This window comes from Staurois parvus, unplaced genomic scaffold (assembly GCF_062004578.1).
Source record: "Staurois parvus isolate SC_StPar_1 unplaced genomic scaffold, SC_StPar_1.0 ptg000414l, whole genome shotgun sequence".
NCBI lineage: Eukaryota > Metazoa > Chordata > Amphibia > Anura > Ranidae > Staurois > Staurois parvus.
The window spans coordinates 3,227,536-3,247,162 of record NW_028318210.1 but is presented as its reverse complement, the minus strand read 5'-3'; the positions used below and the strand labels follow the sequence as shown (position 1 = coordinate 3,247,162).

The following is a 19,627-nucleotide window of genomic DNA, read 5'->3' as shown; positions in this document are numbered from 1 at the left end:
TTTTTCATAGGCTTTTTTTAGTTTGGGCAAGGGCACAGGGGCCCCATGATCCCTTATTGCCTGGGGGCCCCATGTGTTGTCAGTCCGCCCCTGGTTGGGAACTCAGCTGCAAAATTTATGCAAAATGTATGCCCATTGAAAGCCTGAAGGTACTCCTTGAATTTTGGGCACCATTATACAGTAATCTAGGTAGCAAAAAAGTCTCACACATGTGGTATCCATGTACTTGGGAGGGGAAGAAGAATGTGTTGTGGGATGTAACTGTAAGTATATCTATGACGTGTGTGAGAATTAGAGATGAGCGAATCGAACATGGCGAAGTGGAATTCGTTTCGAATATTGGGAAATATTCGATTCGCGCCGAATCCGAAAATTAGCCAACTTCGGATGCACGAATCGAATTTTCCCAAAAATGGCGGCGACATGTGTGGCGACGGAGCGGGGATCTCTGGGAAGGCGCGCAGACAAGGCGCGCTGACCCATAATGCATTCATTCATGACATGTGATCGCATTAGCCAATCAGCAGCCAGCCAGCCAGCACTGTGTAATGGTGGAGCTATAAATTGCGGCCATCTTACAATTCTCCATTAGCCTGCGGTCATTCAAGAGAGACAGACCTGTCTGTATTAGGGAAAGAGTTAGGGCCAGAGAGACTTTAGGGCCACAGAATCGTTACTTAGGGACACAGAATTGTTACTGAGGGACACAGAATCGTTACTCAGGGACACAGAATTGTTAATCAGGGACACAGAATTGTTACTCAGGGACAGACACAGAATTGTTACTGAGGGACACAGAATTGTTACTGAGGGACACAGAATTGTTACTGAGGGACACAGAATTGTTACTCAGGGACACAGAATTGTTACTCAGGGACAAACACAGAATTGTTACTGAGGGACACAGAATTGTTACTGAGGGACACAGAAATGTTACTGAGGGACACAGAATTGTTACTCAGGGACACAGAATTGTTACTCAGGGACAGACACAGAATTGTTACTGAGGGACACAGAATTGTTACTGAGGGACACAGAATTGTTACTGAGGGACACAGAATTGTTACTCAGGGACACAGAATTGTTACTCAGGGACACAGAATTGTTACTCAGGGACAGACACAGAATTGTTACTGAGGGACACAGAATTGTTACTGAGGGACACAGAATTGTTACTCAGGGACACAGAATTGTTACTCAGGGACACAGAATTGTTACTCAGGGACAGACACAGAATTGTTACTGAGGGACACAGAATTGTTACTCAGGGACACAGAATTGTTACTCAGGGACACAGAATTGTTACTCAGGGACAGACACAGAATTGTTACTGAGGGACACAGAATTGTTACTCAGGGACACAGAATTGTTACTCAGGGACACAGAATTGTTACTCAGGGACAGACACAGAATTGTTACTGAGGGACAGACACAGAATTGTTACTGAGGGACACAGAATTGTTACTGAGGGACACAGAATTGTTACTCAGGGAAACAGAATTGTTACTCAGGGACAGACACAGAATTGTTACTGAGGGACACAGAATTGTTACTGAGGGACACAGAATTGTTACTGAGGGACAGACACAGAATTGTTACAGAGGGACACAGAATTGTTACTGAGGGACACAGAATTGTTACTGAGGGACACAGAATTGTTACTCAGGGACAAAGAATTGTTACTCAGGGACACAGAATTGTTACTCAGGGACAGACACAGAATTGTTACTGAGGGACACAGAATTGTTACTGAGGGACACAGAATTGTTACTCAGGGACACAGAATTGTTACTCAGGGACAGACACAGAATTGTTACTGAGGGACACAGAATTGTTACTGAGGGACACAGAATTGTTACTCAGGGACACAGAATTGTTACTCAGGGACAGACACAGAATTGTTACTGAGGGACACAGAATTGTTACTGAGGGACACAGAATTGTTACTGAGGGACACAGAATTGTTACTCAGGGACACAGAATTGTTACTCAGGGACACAGAATTGTTACTCAGGGACACAGAATTGTTACTCAGGGACACAGAATTGTTACTCAGGGACAGACACAGAATTGTTACTCAGGGACACCGAATTGTTACTCAGGGACACAGAATTGTTACTCAGGGACACAGAATTGTTACTCAGGGACAGACACAGAATTGTTACTCAGGGACACAGAATTGTTACTGAGGGACACAGAATTGTTACTGAGGGACACAGAATTGTTACTCAGGGACACAGAATTGTTACTCAGGGACACAGAATTGTTACTCAGGGACACATTATTGTTACTCAGGGACACAGAATTGTTACTCAGGGACAGACACAGAATTGTTACTCAGGGACACAGAATTGTTACTCAGGGACACAGAATTGTTACTCAGGGACACAGAATAGTTACTCAGGGACAGACACAGAATTGTTACTCAGGGACACAGAATTGTTACTCAGGGACACAGAATTGTTACTCAGGGACACAGAATCGTTACTGAGGGACACAGAAACGTTACTGAGGGACACAGAATTGTTACTCAGGGACACAGAATTGTTACTCAGGGACACAGAATCGTTGAATTAAAGAGTATGTCAGACAACACGCAGAGGAGTGGCAGAGGAGGCGATGTTTCAGGAGCAAGCAGACGTGGCAGCAGAGGAAGGGGTCGAGGCAGCACTAGTCGCAGCCAGAGGCCAGTGCTTCCGGTGTCATCCAGCGGTCGTGTCTCCACCGAAAACCCTGCCGTCATCGATTAGTTGGCTCGGTCGTCTTCCTTTTCCCAGGTCACCTCTGACACCTACAGCCAACGGTCGGTGGGTACGTCAGACACAACCGTTAGTTGGCATGGCCCGGGAGCAAGCCCACTGAAATCACGTGTCCTCTACCTGCCCCTGTCCTTTGGTGTTCCCTCACCAAGCGAAGTATCGCATGCTGTGGGCTCAGCCCCACTGTACAGTGAGGAAGAGCTAACAGAGGGCGGTCAGGAACGGGGGGAGACATCCGCCTCTTCAGCAGCCAGGCGAAGAAGTACTGGCGAGGAGAGTGGCTCGGTAGCCGGTCTAGAGACAGGTCTGTCTCCTGACCCACACGCAGCCGAGGGGGCTAGTAATGAGGCGGAGACCCTAATTGATGATGATGAGGCTGATCACACTTGGCAGCCTCGTCGTCATCTGCCAGGCCCGTAATCTGCCATGGGCCCCCGTACCGCCTCCTCATGCTGCTGCCAGGTCCGTAATCTGTCATGGGCCCCTGTACCGCCTCCTCATGCTGCTGCCAGGTCCAGAGTGTGTCATGGGTCCCTGTACGGCCTCCCATTGCTGCTGTCTCCATCGCCACACTCTGCCATGTGCCACTTTCAGGTCTCCTCACACTGCTGGTGGGTTCCATTTTGTCATAGGGTGCTGGCAGATTACGGGCCTCCCATTGCTGCTGCCAGGCCCGTAATCTGTCATGGGCCCCCGTACCGACTCTTCATGCTGCTGCCAGGCCCGTAATCTGTCATGGGCCCCTGTACCGCCTCCTCATGCTGCTGCCAGGTCCAGAGTGTCTCATGGGTCCCTGTACGGCCTCCCATTGCTGCTGTCTCCATTGCCACACTCTGCCATGTGCCACTTTCAGGTCTCCTCACACTGCTGGTGGGTTCCATTTTGTCATAGGGTGCTGGCAGATTACGGGCCTCCCATTGCTGCTGCCAGGCCCGTAATCTGCCATGGGCCCCCGTACCGCCTCCTCATGCTGCTGCCAGGTCCAGAGTGTCTCATGGGACCCTGTACGGCCTCCCATTGCTGCTGTCTCCATCGCCGCACTCTGCCATGTGCCACTTTCAGGTCTCCTCACACTGCTGGTGGGTTCCATTTTGTCATAGGGTGCTGGCAGATTACGGGCCTCCCATTGCTGCTGCCAGGCCCGTAATCTGCCATGGGCCCCCGTACCGACTCCTCATGCTGCTGCCAGGCCCGTAATCTGTCATGGGCCCCTGTACGGCCTCCCATTGCTGCTGTCTCCATCGCCACACTCTGCCATGTGCCACTTTCAGGTCTCCTCACACTGCTGGTGGGTTCCATTTTGTCATAGGGTGCTGGCAGATCACGGGCCTCCCATTGCTGCTGCCAGGCCCGTAATCTGTCATGGGCCCCTGTACCGCCTCCTCATGCTGCTGCCAGGCCCGTAATCTGTCATGGGTCCCTGTACGGCCTCCCATTGCTGCTGTCTCCATCGCCACACTCTGCCATGTGCCACTTTCAGGTCTCCTCACACTGCTGGTGGGTTCCATTTTGTCATAGGGTGCTGGCAGATTACGGGCCTCCCATTGCTGCTGCCAGGCCCGTAATCTGCCATGGGCCCCTGTACCACCTCCTCATGCTGCTGCCAGGCCCGTAATCTGTCATGGGTCCCTGTACGGCCTCCCATTGCTGCTGTCTCCATCGCCACACTCTGCCATGTGCCACTTTCAGGTCTCCTCACACTGCTGGTGGGTTCCATTTTGTCATAGGGTGCTGGCAGATTACGGGCCTCCCATTGCTGCTGCCAGGCCCGTAATCTGCCATGGGCCCCTGTACCGCCTCCTCATGCTGCTGCCAGGCCCGTAATCTGTCATGGGTCCCTGTACGGCCTCCCATTGCTGCTGTCTCCATCGCCACACTCTGCCATGTGCCACTTTCAGGTCTCCTCACACTGCTGGTGGGTTCCATTTTGTCATAGGGTGCTGGCAGATTACGGGCCTCCCATTGCTGCTGCTAGGCCCGTAATCTGCCATGGGCCCCTGTACCGCCTCCTCATGCTGCTGCCAGGCCCGTAATCTGTCATGGGCCCCTGTACCGCCTCCTCATGCTGCTGCCAGGTCCAGAGTGTGTCATGGGTCCCTGTATGGCCTCCCATTGCTGCTGTCTCCATCGCCACACTCTGCCATGTGCCACTTTCAGGTCTCCTCACACTGCTGGTGGGTTCCATTTTGTCATAGGGTGCTGGCAGATTACGGGCCTCCCATTGCTGCTGCCAGGCCCGTAATCTGCCATGGGCCCCTGTACCGCCTCCTCATGCTGCTGCCAGGCCCGTAATCTGTCATGGGCCCCTGTACCACCTCCTCATGCTGCTGCCAGGTCCAGAGTGTGTCATGGGTCCCTGTATGGCCTCCCATTGCTGCTGTCTCCATCGCCACACTCTGCCATGTGCCACTTTCAGGTCTCCTCACACTGCTGGTGGGTTCCATTTTGTCATAGGGTGCTGGCAGATTACGGGCCTCCCATTGCTGCTGCCAGGCCCGTAATCTGCCATGGGCCCCCGTACCGACTCCTCATGCTGCTGCCAGGCCCGTAATCTGTCATGGGCCCCTGTACGGCCTCCCATTGCTGCTGTCTCCATCGCCACACTCTGCCATGTGCCACTTTCAGGTCTCCTCACACTGCTGGTGGGTTCCATTTTGTCATAGGGTGCTGGCAGATTACGGGCCTCCCATTGCTGCTGCCAGGCCCGTAATCTGTCATGGGCCCCTGTACCGCCTCCTCATGCTGCTGCCAGGCCCGTAATCTGTCATGGGTCCCTGTACGGCCTCCCATTGCTGCTGTCTCCATCGCCACACTCTGCCATGTGCCACTTTCAGGTCTCCTCACACTGCTGGTGGGTTCCATTTTGTCATAGGGTGCTGGCAGATTACGGGCCTCCCATTGCTGCTGCCAGGCCCGTAATCTGTCATGGGCCCCTGTACCGCCTCCTCATGCTGCTGCCAGGCCCGTAATCTGTCATGGGTCCCTGTACGGCCTCCCATTGCTGCTGTCTCCATCGCCACACTCTGCCATGTGCCACTTTCAGGTCTCCTCACACTGCTGGTGAGTTCCATTTTGTCATAGGGTGCTGGCAGATTACGGGCCTCCCATTGCTGCTGCCAGGCCCGTAATCTGCCATGGGCCCCTGTACCGCCTCCTCATGCTGCTGCCAGGCCCGTAATCTGTCATGGGTCCCTGTACGGCCTCCCATTGCTGCTGTCTCCATCGCCACACTCTGCCATGTGCCACTTTCAGGTCTCCTCACACTGCTGGTGGGTTCCATTTTGTCATAGGGTGCTGGCAGATTACGGGCCTCCCATTGCTGCTGCCAGGCCCGTAATCTGTCATGGGCCCCTGTCCCGCCTCCTCATGCTGCTGCCAGGCCCGTAATCTGTCATGGGTCCCTGTACGGCCTCCCATTGCTGCTGTCTCCATCGCCACACTCTGCCATGTGCCACTTTCAGGTCTCCTCACACTGCTGGTGGGTTCCATTTTGTCATAGGGTGCTGGCAGATTACGGGCCTCCCATTGCTGCTGCCAGGCCCGTAATCTGCCATGGGCCCCTGTACCGCCTCCTCATGCTGCTGCCAGGCCCGTAATCTGTCATGGGTCCCTGTACGGCCTCCCATTGCTGCTGTCTCCATCGCCACACTCTGCCATGTGCCACTTTCAGGTCTCCTCACACTGCTGGTGGGTTCCATTTTGTCATAGGGTGCTGGCAGATTACAGGCCTCCCATTGCTGCTGCCAGGCCCGTAATCTGCCATGGGCCCCTGTACCGCCTCCTCATGCTGCTGCCAGGCCCGTAATCTGTCATGGGTCCCTGTACGGCCTCCCATTGCTGCTGTCTCCATCGCCACACTCTGCCATGTGCCACTTTCAGGTCTCCTCACACTGCTGGTGGGTTCCATTTTGTCATAGGGTGCTGGCAGATTACGGGCCTCCCATTGCTGCTGCCAGGCCCGTAATCTGCCATGGGCCCCCGTACCGACTCCTCATGCTGCTGCCAGGCCCGTAATCTGTCATGGGCCCCTGTACCGCCTCCTCATGCTGCTGCCAGGTCCAGAGTGTGTCATGGGTCCCTGTACGGCCTCCCATTGCTGCTGTCTCCATCGCCACACTCTGCCATGTGCCACTTTCAGGTCTCCTCACACTGCTGGTGGGTTCCATTTTGTCATAGGGTGCTGGCAGATTACGGGCCTCCCATTGCTGCTGCCAGGCCCGTAATCTGCCATGGGCCCCCGTACCGACTCCTCATGCTGTGACGTTGCAACAAGGTGGAATTCAACCCTACATATGTTAGACCGCCTTTACGAACAGCGAAAGGCCATCACCGATTTCCTGATGTTACAAGCGGATAAAGGTACTCCCCTGTGTAACTTAGATGTCAGCCATTGGCAGCTCATGCGTGACACCTGCCGCTTGCTCAGGCCCTTTGAGGAGGCCACGCTATTCGTGAGTCGGCAGGACTATGGGATGAACGACATCATTCCTCTGTTGCGTGTCCTGGAACAAATGCTGTTAACAATGGCTGGTCAGGGTGCGGTAGACGTGGCGCACAGATCTCAACGCCACATGACCCCTGTGGGGGCAGGACAGGAAGAAGAGGAGGAGGTAGAGGAGGACATTGGTGCTCAGGAATTATTGAGTGAAATGGGTGGTTTTTCCACTCAGCGGACAGGAGTGGAGGAGCAGGAGCATCTGGTAGAGGAGGAGGAGGAGACGGAGGACCCAGACGCACCGTGGCAGTATGCTGTGGAGATGGAGGCAGGGAGTCCCTCGCATTCCTTGGCACAAATGGCCCATAGCATGCTCGGTTGCTTGCGTAGCGACAGCCGAATAATAACCATCAGACAGAGGGATGACTTTTGGCTGTCCACCTTGTTGGACCCTCGCTACCGTTCAAAAATGGTGGCCTTTTTCACACCTGCTGAGAGGGAGGCCAAAATAACGTACTATAAAAACCACCTATGTAGTCAGTTGGTCTCTGCCTTTCTGCGCCAACGTCCATCCTCAGACACTGTGGGCCCTGTGCGCTCGCGTTCCGCTGCCATGGCAGCAGGGGAGGGGTGGGGTGGTAGGAGCAGTGGCAGCTCCACCAGCAGCGGCTGCCTCAGTCTGCAGTCGATGATGAGTAGCTTTCTTCACCAGCTCAGTGAGGAAACTACTAACCAGCCGCAGCAGCAGCAGCATCAGGTGGACCTGGAGCAGGACCTCAAACAACAGGCTTGGGCCTACTTGGACAGCACCCTGCCAACCGAGGTAGACAATCCCCTTGACTACTGGTACAACGAAACTTGACCTTTGGCCCCAACTAGCTGAATTTGCCCTTGAAAGGCTGTCATGCCCGGCCAGTAGCGTGGCATCGGAGCGCGTGTCTAGTGCGGCAGGAGGTATTGTAACTCCGCGGAGGACACGACTGTCCACCCAAAGTGTGGAGAGACTCACGTTTGTGAAAATGAATCAGGCGTGGATTAGTCTGGATTTCAAACCACCAGTTCCTGACACAACTGACTAAATCCGCCATGAATCATGCCCCAAACATGTTATTATTTTTAACATAGGCCTCTGTATGGCCTTCAATTTAAGCTGCTTACGCTTCGCCACTCTGCCATGGGCCCCTGTACCGCCTCCTCTTGCTGCTGCCAGGTCCAGAGTGTCTCATGGGTCCCTGTACGGCCTCCCATTGCTGCTGTCTCCATCGCCACACTCTGCCATGTGCCACTTTCAGGTCTCCTCACACTGCTGGTGGGTTCCATTTTGTCATAGGGTGCTGGCAGATTACGGGCCTCCCATTGCTGCTGCCAGGCCCGTAATCTGCCATGGGCCCCCGTACCGCCTCCTCATGCTGCTGCCAGGTCCAGAGTGTCTCATGGGTCCCTGTACGGCCTCCCATTGCTGCTGTCTCCATCGCCACACTCTGCCATGTGCCACTTTCAGGTCTCCTCACACTGCTGGTGGGTTCCATTTTGTCATAGGGTGCTGGCAGATTACGGGCCTCCCATTGCTGCTGCCAGGCCTGTAATCTGCCATGGGCCCCCGTACCGACTCCTCATGCTGCTGCCAGGCCCGTAATCTGTCATGGGCCCCCGTACCGCCTCCTCATGCTGCTGCCAGGTCCAGAGTGTCTCATGGGTCCCTGTACGGCCTCCCATTGCTGCTGTCTCCATCGCCACACTCTGCCATGTGCCACTTTCAGGTCTCCTCACACTGCTGGTGGGTTCCATTTTGTCATAGGGTGCTGGCAGATTACGGGCCTCCCATTGCTGCTGCCAGGCCCGTAATCTGCCATGGGCCCCCGTACCGCCTCCTCATGCTGCTGCCAGGTCCAGAGTGTCTCATGGGTCCCTGTACGGCCTCCCATTGCTGCTGTCTCCATCGCCACACTCTGCCATGTGCCACTTTCAGGTCTCCTCACACTGCTGGTGGGTTCCATTTTGTCATAGGGTGCTGGCAGATTACGGGCCTCCCATTGCTGCTGCCAGGCTCGTAATCTGCCATGGGCCCCCGTACCGCCTCCTCATGCTGCTGCCAGGTCCAGAGTGTGTCATGGGTCCCTGTACGGCCTCCCATTGCTGCTGTCTCCATCGCCACACTCTGCCATGTGCCACTTTCAGGTCTCCTCACACTGCTGGTGGGTTCCATTTTGTCATAGGGTGCTGGCAGATTACGGGCCTCCCATTGCTGCTGCCAGGCCCGTAATCTGCCATGGGCCCCCGTACCGCCTCCTCATGCTGCTGCCAGGTCCAGAGTGTCTCATGGGTCCCTGTACGGCCTCCCATTGCTGCTGTCTCCATCGCCACACTCTGCCATGTGCCACTTTCAGGTCTCCTCACACTGCTGGTGGGTTCCATTTTGTCATAGGGTGCTGGCAGATTACGGGCCTCCCATTGCTGCTGCCAGGCCCGTAATCTGCCATGGGCCCCCGTACCGCCTCCTCATGCTGCTGCCAGGTCCAGAGTGTCTCATGGGTCCCTGTACGGCCTCCCATTGCTGCTGTCTCCATCGCCACACTCTGCCATGTGCCACTTTCAGGTCTCCTCACACTGCTGGTGGGTTCCATTTTGTCATAGGGTGCTGGCAGATTACGGGCCACCCATTGCTGCTGCCAGGCCCGTAATCTGCCATGGGCCCCCGTACCGCCTCCTCATGCTGCTGCCAGGTCCAGAGTGTCTCATGGGTCCCTGTACGGCCTCCCATTGCTGCTGTCTCCATCGCCACACTCTGCCATGTGCCACTTTCAGGTCTCCTCACACTGCTGGTGGGTTCCATTTTGTCATAGGGTGCTGTATGGCCTCCCATTGCTGCTGCCTCCACCGCCACACTGTGGCTCAACACTCTGGTTTTGGCCCCGTGACTGCCCAAATGAGTGAAGTGTGCGGTGATTCTAAGATCGACGGCACTCATCTGCATGTCATACTGACTGACAGTATTATTTCTCTTCCCCAGCAGACTCCAAGGGCATTTAAATTAAAGGTACAGTGTTCTGCACTAATATAAAGGCTCTCTGAAGCCTAGAAACACCCTTTTTATAAGTTAAATTCGCAGCGAATATATTCGACTCGAATCGAATTTATTCCGCGAATTCGCCAAATCAGCTGAATCGAATTTTTGAATACTTCGCTCATCTCTAGTGAGAATAAAAATGTTAAAATAACAAATTTGTGAAAAAAAAAACAATTTTATTTACTTTCTTATAAAAAAAAATATGTGGCAAGAGTTAACTTAAAAAAATGCACTGTGCCTCTTACTAAATGCCGTGGATTGTGTCAACTTTCCAAAAAAATAATTTTGGGAGTTTACGTACTGTCCTGGAATTTTATGGTCTCAAGAAGTGCGATAGGCAGTCAGAGCATCAGTGTTAATACATTTCAAATTTATATACATCACAGTTTGTATGGTCTATGGGGTCTATTTATAAAACATTTGTAGGACAAATCTCACACACATTTGTGTAGGGTGCACTAATTTTGGCTGTAATTTCTCTAATGGATTAATTTCTATTATCGCCAGCTCAAACTAGTGGCCAAAATGCAGTATAGTTTTCTGAAATACTTCAATGAGAAAAAAAATTAAATTTTGGCCACTAGATGTAGCTATCATAGGAATTATTCTATTGCAAAAATTACAGCCTGAATTTGTGCAGCCTGTATAAATGTGACATTCGTCCAACAAATGTTTTATAACTTGATCCCCATAACTTTCCTAAATAAAATACACTTTTTACCAAAGAAATGTAGCAAATACATTTCGGACTAAATTTATGAACTAAGATTATTTGCAAAGTTTATAACAGAAACTAGGGGAAACTGTTTTTTTTTCAACATTTTTCTGTAGTGACTGCAAGGTAAAAATAACCAAAGGAAAGCTCTATTTGTCTCAAAACAATGACCCATGAAAGTAGAATACGGTATCTGGCACCAAGTCATCAGTAGCAGGTCATTTAACTCCTCTAGGTTGCGAGATGGAGTCTCCATGGATCAAACTTGTTTTTTTTAGCACCTCCGATGGATGCTCAGTTGGATTGAGGTCTGGAGAATTTGGTCAAGTCAACACTTCAAACTTGTTGTGTTCCTGAAACTATTCTTGGGCCATTTTTGCAGTGTGGTAGGGTGCATTATCCTGCTGAAAGAGGCCAAAGTCATCAAGGAATAGCATTTCCATAACAGGGTATATTTGGTCAGGTCAATGTTTAGGTAGGTGGTAAGTATTAAGTAACATCCATATGAATATCAGGACCCAAGGTTTACCAGCAGAACATTGCCCAAATCATCAGATTACCTTCTCCGACTTGCCTTCTTCCTATACTGCATCCTGGTGTCATCTGTTCCTCAGGTAAACAACGTACACACACCCAGCCATCCACATGATGTAAAAGAAAGATTCATCAGAGCAGGCCACTTTCTTCCATTGTTTCGTAGTCCATTTCAGATGCTCTCATGCCCATTGTAGGTGCTTTTGGTTGTGGACATGGATTAACATAGGCATCCTGACTGGTCTGTGGCTACACAGCCCCATACACAATGAACTGCAATGCCCTTTTTTCTGCTTTCAAAACATCCGTTTCAGAGACAACATGTTAACTTGCTGCCTAATACAGTATATCCCACTGACTTTCAGTAGACATTATAACGAGGTAATCAATGTTATTCACTTCACATATTAGACTACTAGCCAGGCCTTAAGAGTTACTCGCCACCAGTTGCCCCACCCAACCCCTACCTTGCCCCGTCCCTGAACACGCCCTTGTAAATTATTTCATGAAATGACACTGTTAAATGATTTTTACAGAATAATGTTACATAAATAATTAACAACAACTTGCCCCCATGTTATTTGCACTCGCTGATTGCACTCATTGCAGGGAATGTCCTGCCTATTTGTATTTATCTTTCCAGCCAGCATAAGGTTTCCAAATGCCACAACATTGCTAGAAGTATTGACCTGATTTAACTTTCATTATCCTGCTGTGCTCTAGAAAAAAACATATACATCAAAGGTAGGCAAATGAAATCTCTTTACCTGTAACCACACTTGGGATTTTAGACAGGAAGCTTTTAACTGTTCGGATAGGTACCCCACCAGCTTTATCATCTTGCATTCTGGTGATGATATCTTCAATCTGTAACAATAAAACAAGGAGTTACTATTTTGTGGTCTACCAAGTAGGGAAAATAAGTACAACATTTTGTTTTATGAGATATTACACATTTTAAAGCTCACTTAATACACAAAACAAGTTTCTGCATTTTGAAGTCCTTTGTTTTTTGTCTATTTTTTTCAAGAGTTTAACAGCAGTAGGTTTGAAAGCCCATTTTTGAGTAAAAGTGCTCAAAAATATGGCAGTTGTCCAGTCCAGCTATTTTTGCTAGATTATGTAAAAGTCTCACTTCTTTTGCGGCATCAGCAATCATCCTCCACAGAGACTGAGGAAAACAGTATAGCAGGATAAGCATGTGTGCTGTGCCTCCCTGAACAGTATTCCTGCAACCCCATTCCGGATCATGGTCACTCTGGGCTCCATTCACGAAGCGGTATCTATCACTTTAAAATCCACAGTAAAATAGCTCTTAGGCTCCATTCACATCTGGTATTTTGGGATCTCAGGCAGAAATGCAGAAATCTCAAATGGCACTGTGATAGCAGCAAAACGCACTATGCGTGTTCCGGTGCCAATCATTTTCAATGGCACCTAAATGCGGTGTGGTTCTGCCACAATTGCCCTGTGATAAATTGCGCTGCAATGGTGGGAAACTGCATCATACAAAGCTTGTCACCCAAAAGATGTTCCTGCTCCTTTTTGGGCGACAAGCTTCATGTGGTGCAGTTTGCTTTTATATGTACACCGTGTTCCAAATTATTATGCAAATTATATTTTTCTCATTTACCTAAATAACTGATGTAAATAACAGTCAGCATAATTCTCATGTTATCAACTATTAAGAGTACAATTCAAATTTTATTGAACAAACCTCCTAATGATAACAGTATTTTTTTAAAACATAAAACACTTCCAATGCACTGTTCCAAATTATTACGCACAGTAAGTTTCAAAACACTTCATAGGTTGTAAAGAACTGAAAATTGTCATTTGTTGTGTTTGCAGCATATTTACTGAAATCAAAAGCTATTTCAATCAAACTTTTAACAACATTTTAACTTGGTCACGTTACATTTTAACATAGGACCCCTTATTTGATAGCAGCTTCACAAGCCTTGCATCCATTGAACTTGTGAGTTTTTGGACAGTTTTTGTTTGAAATTGTTTGTAAGATGTCAGAATAGCCTCCCAGAGCTGCTGTTTGGATGTAAACTGCCTCCCACCCTCATAGAGGATGCTCCAAAGGTTCTTAATAGGATTGAGGTCAGGGGAGGATGGAGGCCACACCATGACTTTCTCTCCTTTTATCCCCACAGCAGCCATTGATGCAGAGGTATTCTTTGCAGCATGAGATGGTACATTGTCATGCATGAAGATGATTTTATTACGGAAAGCATAGTTCTTCCTTCTGTACCAGAAAACTCCACATACTTTGCAGAGGTCATGTTTACATCTTCTGGGACCCTAAAGGGGCCAACCAGCTCTGTTCCCTTGATTCCGGCCCAAAACATGACTCCACCACTGCCTTGCTGACGTCGCAGCCTTGTTGGAACAGGGTGGCCGTCCACCAACCATCCACTACTCCATCCATCTGGACCATCCAGGGTTGCACGGCACTCATTAGTGAAGAGGACTGTTTGAAAATTAGTCTTTATGTATTTTTCTGCCCAATGCAGCCATTTCTGCTTCTGAACATTGGTTAGTGGTGGCCAAATAGAAGGTTTATGCACAGTTGCAAGACTCTGGAGGACTCTACACCTTGATGTCCGTGGGACTCCAGAGGCACCAGCAGCTTCAAATATCTGTTTGCTGCTATCTAATGGTATTTTAGCACTTGCTCTCTTGATCCGATGCATGGATCTGGCAGAAATCTTCCTCAATGTGCCTTTATCTGCACAAACCCGTCTGTGCTCTGAATCAGCCACAAATCTCTTAATAGTGCGATGATCACTCTTAAGTTTTCGTGAAATATCTAATGCTCTCATACCTCGTCCAAGGCATTGAACTATTTCACTCTTTTCGGCAGCAGAGTGATCCTTTTTCTTCTCCATATTGCTTGAAAATGGTGCTCTGCTTAATAATGTGGAACAGCCTCCTTTAGTAGTTTTTCCTTAAATAGGGCTCACCTGCCAATCTAATTATCACAGGTGTCCGAGATTGTTTTCAGTGATCAAAAGAGCCCTGAGACACAATGCCATCCATGAGTTAAACTGAAGAACAAAATATTTAATCTTTGTGACACTTACATAGAATTTGCATAATAATTTGGAACAGGGTGTAAAATGTTAATGTATTCATAATTGCTGTACAAAAAGGTTACAGGAAGAATGTGTAACCAGAAATGAAAAAGACCAGGTCTCCAGTTATGTCATCAGGAAGCTATACTATACATGCACACATACACATGTACTTGACTACACACGCACGGGCATACATAGTGTAAAGTGAATATGTTAAATTCAAAAGAAAGTGAACTGTATACTTTGTTTTGAAGCATAGCAAAAGCTAAGAGAAGAGATCACCAACAATGGCTGCAAATGCCTGTGCAGTGACGTCACCCATAGGCAGGCCTAAACTGGCCATAGGGCACACTGGGAACTTGCCTGGTGGGCCAGGCCACCAGGCCTCAAGTCCTTGTGGGGTGTAAAGCAGCTGCGGTAGCTGAGCTGCTCCTTGAACCCGAACCGCTCATCCAGCCTCTCTGCGACCGGCCGCTAATCTCAGAATGGCCATGGGGCCAGTGATGGAAACTAGAGGTCAGCTGACCTGCGCTGTGACTGTGAATGGGGAGGAGCTGGGTGTGGAGGAGGTGGGTTAGGTGTCACTGCTGCTACAGAAATTACAGAGCCGGAGAGAGAGTGAGTTCCCTGATATATATCAGTTGCCGACTTACTATTAATAGTCCCCAGTGCAGGCCTCATATCAGCCGATCATCAAGAGCCTTGGTCTGATGATTTCCCCCCCCCCCCCTGCACTGCCACTGATCCCATCCTCTCCCCAGCGCTGCCACTTATCCCACCTCCCCACCAGCACTGCCATTCATACCATTCCCTCCCCCCAGCACTGCCAGTGATCCCCCCACCAGCACTACCATTGATCCCACCCTAACCCCAGCACTGCCACGGATTCCCCCCCACCAGTATTACCACTCATTCCATCCCCCCCAGCATTTCCATTGATCCCCCCACCAGAACTGCCATTGATCCCACCCTCTCCCCAGCGCTGCCACTCATTCCATTCCCCCCCAGCTCTGCCAGTGATCACTCCCCCACTGCCACTGATCCCCCCACCAGCACTGCCATAAGGCCCACCCTCCCCCCAGCATTGCCACTGATCCACCCACCAGCACTGCCATTGATTCCACCCTCTCCCCAACACTGCCACTGATCCCCCCCCCCCCCAGCAGCACCACCACTCATTCCATTCCCTCCCAGCACTGCCAGTGAGCCCCCCACTGCCACTGATCATATCCCTCCCACTACCAGTACAGCCACTCAATAAATTCCCCCCAGCACTGCCACTGATCCTACCCTCCCTCCAGCACTGTCACTGATCCCAACTCCCCCTTCCAGCACTGTCACTCATTGCATTCCTCCAAGCACTGCCAGTGATCGCACCCCCAAGCACTGCCACTCATTCCATATCCCCAGCTCTGTCACTGGTCCCATCCCGCCACCAGCATTGACACTCATTCCATCCCTCCCAACCACTGCCATTTATGTGCAGTAATCTCTAGCAGCCAGTCAATGAGCAGTAATAATATGCAGTAACCTCAAGTAACCAATCAGTGAGCAGTAATGATGTGCAGTAACCTCTAGTAGCCAGTTAGTGAGTGGTAATGATGTGCAGTAACCTCTAGCAACCAATCTGTGAGTGGTAATGATGTGCAGTAACCTCTAGCACCCAGTTAGTGAGTGGTAATGATGTGCAGTAAAGTCTATCAACCAATCAGTGAGCTGTAATGATGTGCAGTAACCTCTAGCAATCAGTGAGCGGTAATGATGTGCAGTAAACTCTAGCAACCAGTCATTAAGCGGTAAGAATGTAGCACTTTACATATTGCATTCATTCTCTCATTTATTATCATATATTTACATAATTCGAAATAATTGATAAATTATAGTGACTGAAGAAGGCTAAATATAACTAAAAGATGAGATATCGAGAAACCGGTAGCTGTTATTATTTGTAATTTGGTTTAAAAAAAAAAAATGGGCTGCTCTGTCTAAACTGCCCGGGCCTATTTTTGGTCCCAGTCCAAGCCTGCCCATAGGGTTACTATGGGGCATCCATTGTCGGCTGCCTCTTCATGGAAGCCAGCACTGTGACCTGATCATGTGATTGGACTAGAGTGGCTTCAGAATAGGTAAGAATAAGCATCTCTTCTTTCACAGGATAGACAGAATAGGCTTAGAATGGAGTGAGAGTAGATTTAGCCTTAGATAGATTTTGACTGAACTAACACTTTAACTAAGGGCTCTTAAAGATGGGCAGCCAGGGGCTGGTAAAACAGGTGATTGAGCCATGGTTTTACTGCAACCCCCCTGGCCACCCACCTGAATGGTAAAATAACAGCAAGATGGGGCTGTTCACGTGCTGTGGCTACAAAAGGGTTAAAGCTGAACCCAGGGAATTAGACAAATTCTCTCCTTGCAATGAAACCCCCTGCACTGCATGGCTTAGATGTTTGTTTAGTCTAGGGGTACAGGGACAAGGTGTAATATTTATCTTATGGCTGGCTCTGGCAGGCGTCCTCCATCCATGCAACCAACCCAGTGTTGCCACCTCTCTAAGGCACTTTGGGCCACCTTCGCCCGCTCACCTTTTCTATGTATAATGTACAGTTAATAGCCCTGCAATGCAGGTGATGATATATAATTAAGGGGTCCCTGTTTCTGGTAAGCCTCCATTTATTCACATGGGGGTGGTGCACATATTGGCGATCAATTGGATGGATTAGGATTCACAGCATTAATTTCACATTCACGGAACTGGAAAATGGCTTCACTATTGATTGTGGAGCATTGCATTTATACGGACACTATCGTTTTCTGCATGGACTGTACGTAACTATTTATTTGTTTTTTTCACTGATTTGATCATTTTATATAGACATGAGTGATTTCACAATGAATATACCGGTATATGATAAGTTTAGTTTGTAACATTGCTATACAGAGTGCAATATTCTATTAATTAATGGTTATGTGAAGAGAGGATATCCTCTTTAATATTTGCAACTTTGTAAGTTAAAGAACTGGGAATTTGCGCAGTTTGACTTGTTTATATTAATGCAGGTGATGAAGCCACAGGACCACCTAAGGCCCACCCACAGTCCATAGCTTGGGGCAAAAGAAATAAGAAGTAATATACTTTACCCCCGCACCCCTAGACTAAACGAGCATTTATTTAATCCTTACAGTGTAAGGGCCCTACTGCAAGGAAGAGTTTATCTATTTCCTGAAGTTCAGCATTAAAAAGGAGTTAAATTTAAATTTTAATTAAAAACGATTGCCGTAACTGACATAATTGCAGCCACTGTTTTGAGGCACCTCAGGAGATGGAACTAAATAATGGAAAAAACAATTATTGATAATTCTTCTTCTATTCCACAATCCAAGTAATGCATATTGATTCTGGTACAATAAAAATACTCAGCTTCATTTCAATTGCAGCTGCTCCCATATACAGTATTAGGGTGTAGCCTGTGAGTTGGGAAATAGCTGCATCTTATAGAGTTGTTTTTGCCTTTAATAGATTTAGGGCTCATTCACACTACTGCTTTGTGGTAAAACTTGTTACCACAACACATGCTAATATGAAGGTATACAGTATGCGCATGGTGGTGCACTACCTTTCATTCGGAATTGTACCCCAACATACATTTGCGGTAACAAAAAAACTCAATGTACCTTTACAGCAGGCATCACTAAATGGCGGACCACAGTCTGGATCCGGACTGAACCACTATTCCATCCGGAACTGCAGTCGCGCCATTTAAGAGTTGCTTCTTTCCACCAGCCTCCGCGTGGGGAGCGGGAGATAGAACATTTCTGGACTGAGTTGTCCATTTATGACACAGAGAATAGCTGTGATTCAGAGGATCGCAGCTATTCTCTGGTCATTCACAGTTTATGACACTCAGAAGATCAGCGGAGAACATGTTCAGCTCTTCACTGGAGATCTGTGTTCTCCCTCCAGATTCTCCAGCCCAGAGCTGGAGAATCGGAGGAACCGAAAACTAAGCAGATATAATTTACCTCTGCTTAGTAAACTGATCTTTTACTGTAATCTCGCGAGATTATAGTAAAAGCAGCAGTTTTCCAGCGTTTGTATACCGTTCTCCAGCGTTTGTAGACCGTTCTCCCTTCGTTTGGAGAACTGATCTACACCGCTTCATAAACTGCATTCACAGGAGAACTGTGTTCTCCGAGAATTCCGGAGAACTGAGCAGCGATCATTTACCGCTGGTTCATAAACGGACACCTGAGTGTGGGAGTCACAGAAGAGCAGTGAAAGGAGTGCGGGAGCTGCCGGGGTTACCTTTTAAAGTTAACTAGCAGGTGTTTAGTTGCAGGGCGGTCCTAGCAGCCAATCACCTGCTGATTAATACAAAAAGTTTACTTCGGCAGCTCCCGCTCCCGAACTACATTCAGTGCTTTGCTGTGACTCCCACACTAGGTCCAGAAATGTTCTGCCTCCCACCTGCCACTCTGTCTAAGGTAGGAGAGTGAAGGGGGGCAGAGGAGACTGCTTTGATGTGTGGGGGGGGATTGAAGACACTGATGTAAGGGATTGCAATATAGGAGAGGGCCGAAAAAACCACGCGGTTCTAAGCTCTTCTGGAAGAAACTTTTACTGGTCGGATCTCCATAAATTTTAATTCAATATACCTGATATACAGTAACAAAGACGCATGTACTTATAGGCACAGAGGCAAAATGCAGCATATTCCTGTTCAGCTATTAACTGTACAGTTATTTTCAAGTATTACTACAAATAGTAATATGATATAATTACGATTTCATGCTCCCAACTTTGTGGGAATAGTTTGGGGATGGCCCCTTCTTGTTCCAACATGACTGCACACCAGTGCACAAAGCAAGGTCCATAAAGACATGGATGAGCGAGTTTGGGGTGGAGGAACTTGACTGGTCTGCACAGAGTCCTGAACTCAACCCGATAGAACACCTTTGGGATGAATTAGAGCGGTGACTGTGAGCCAGGCCTTCTCATCAGACATCAGTGCCTGACCTCCCAAATGCGCTTAT

The 19,627-nt window shown here is 49.0% G+C and overlaps 1 protein-coding gene across 2 annotated transcripts in view; it reads right to left on the bottom strand.

Annotated features, from left to right (window-relative positions):
• RGS6 (regulator of G protein signaling 6) overlaps positions 1 to 19,627 on the bottom strand; it is a 577,949-nt gene that overhangs the window by 274,791 nt on the left and 283,531 nt on the right. For both annotated transcript variants that reach the window (XM_089686857.1, XM_089686858.1), the window contains exon 3: positions 12,278 to 12,377. In XM_089686857.1, the coding sequence (XP_089542983.1) occupies positions 12,278 to 12,377 (100 nt within the window). The remainder of the gene's footprint in view (positions 1 to 12,277; positions 12,378 to 19,627) is intronic.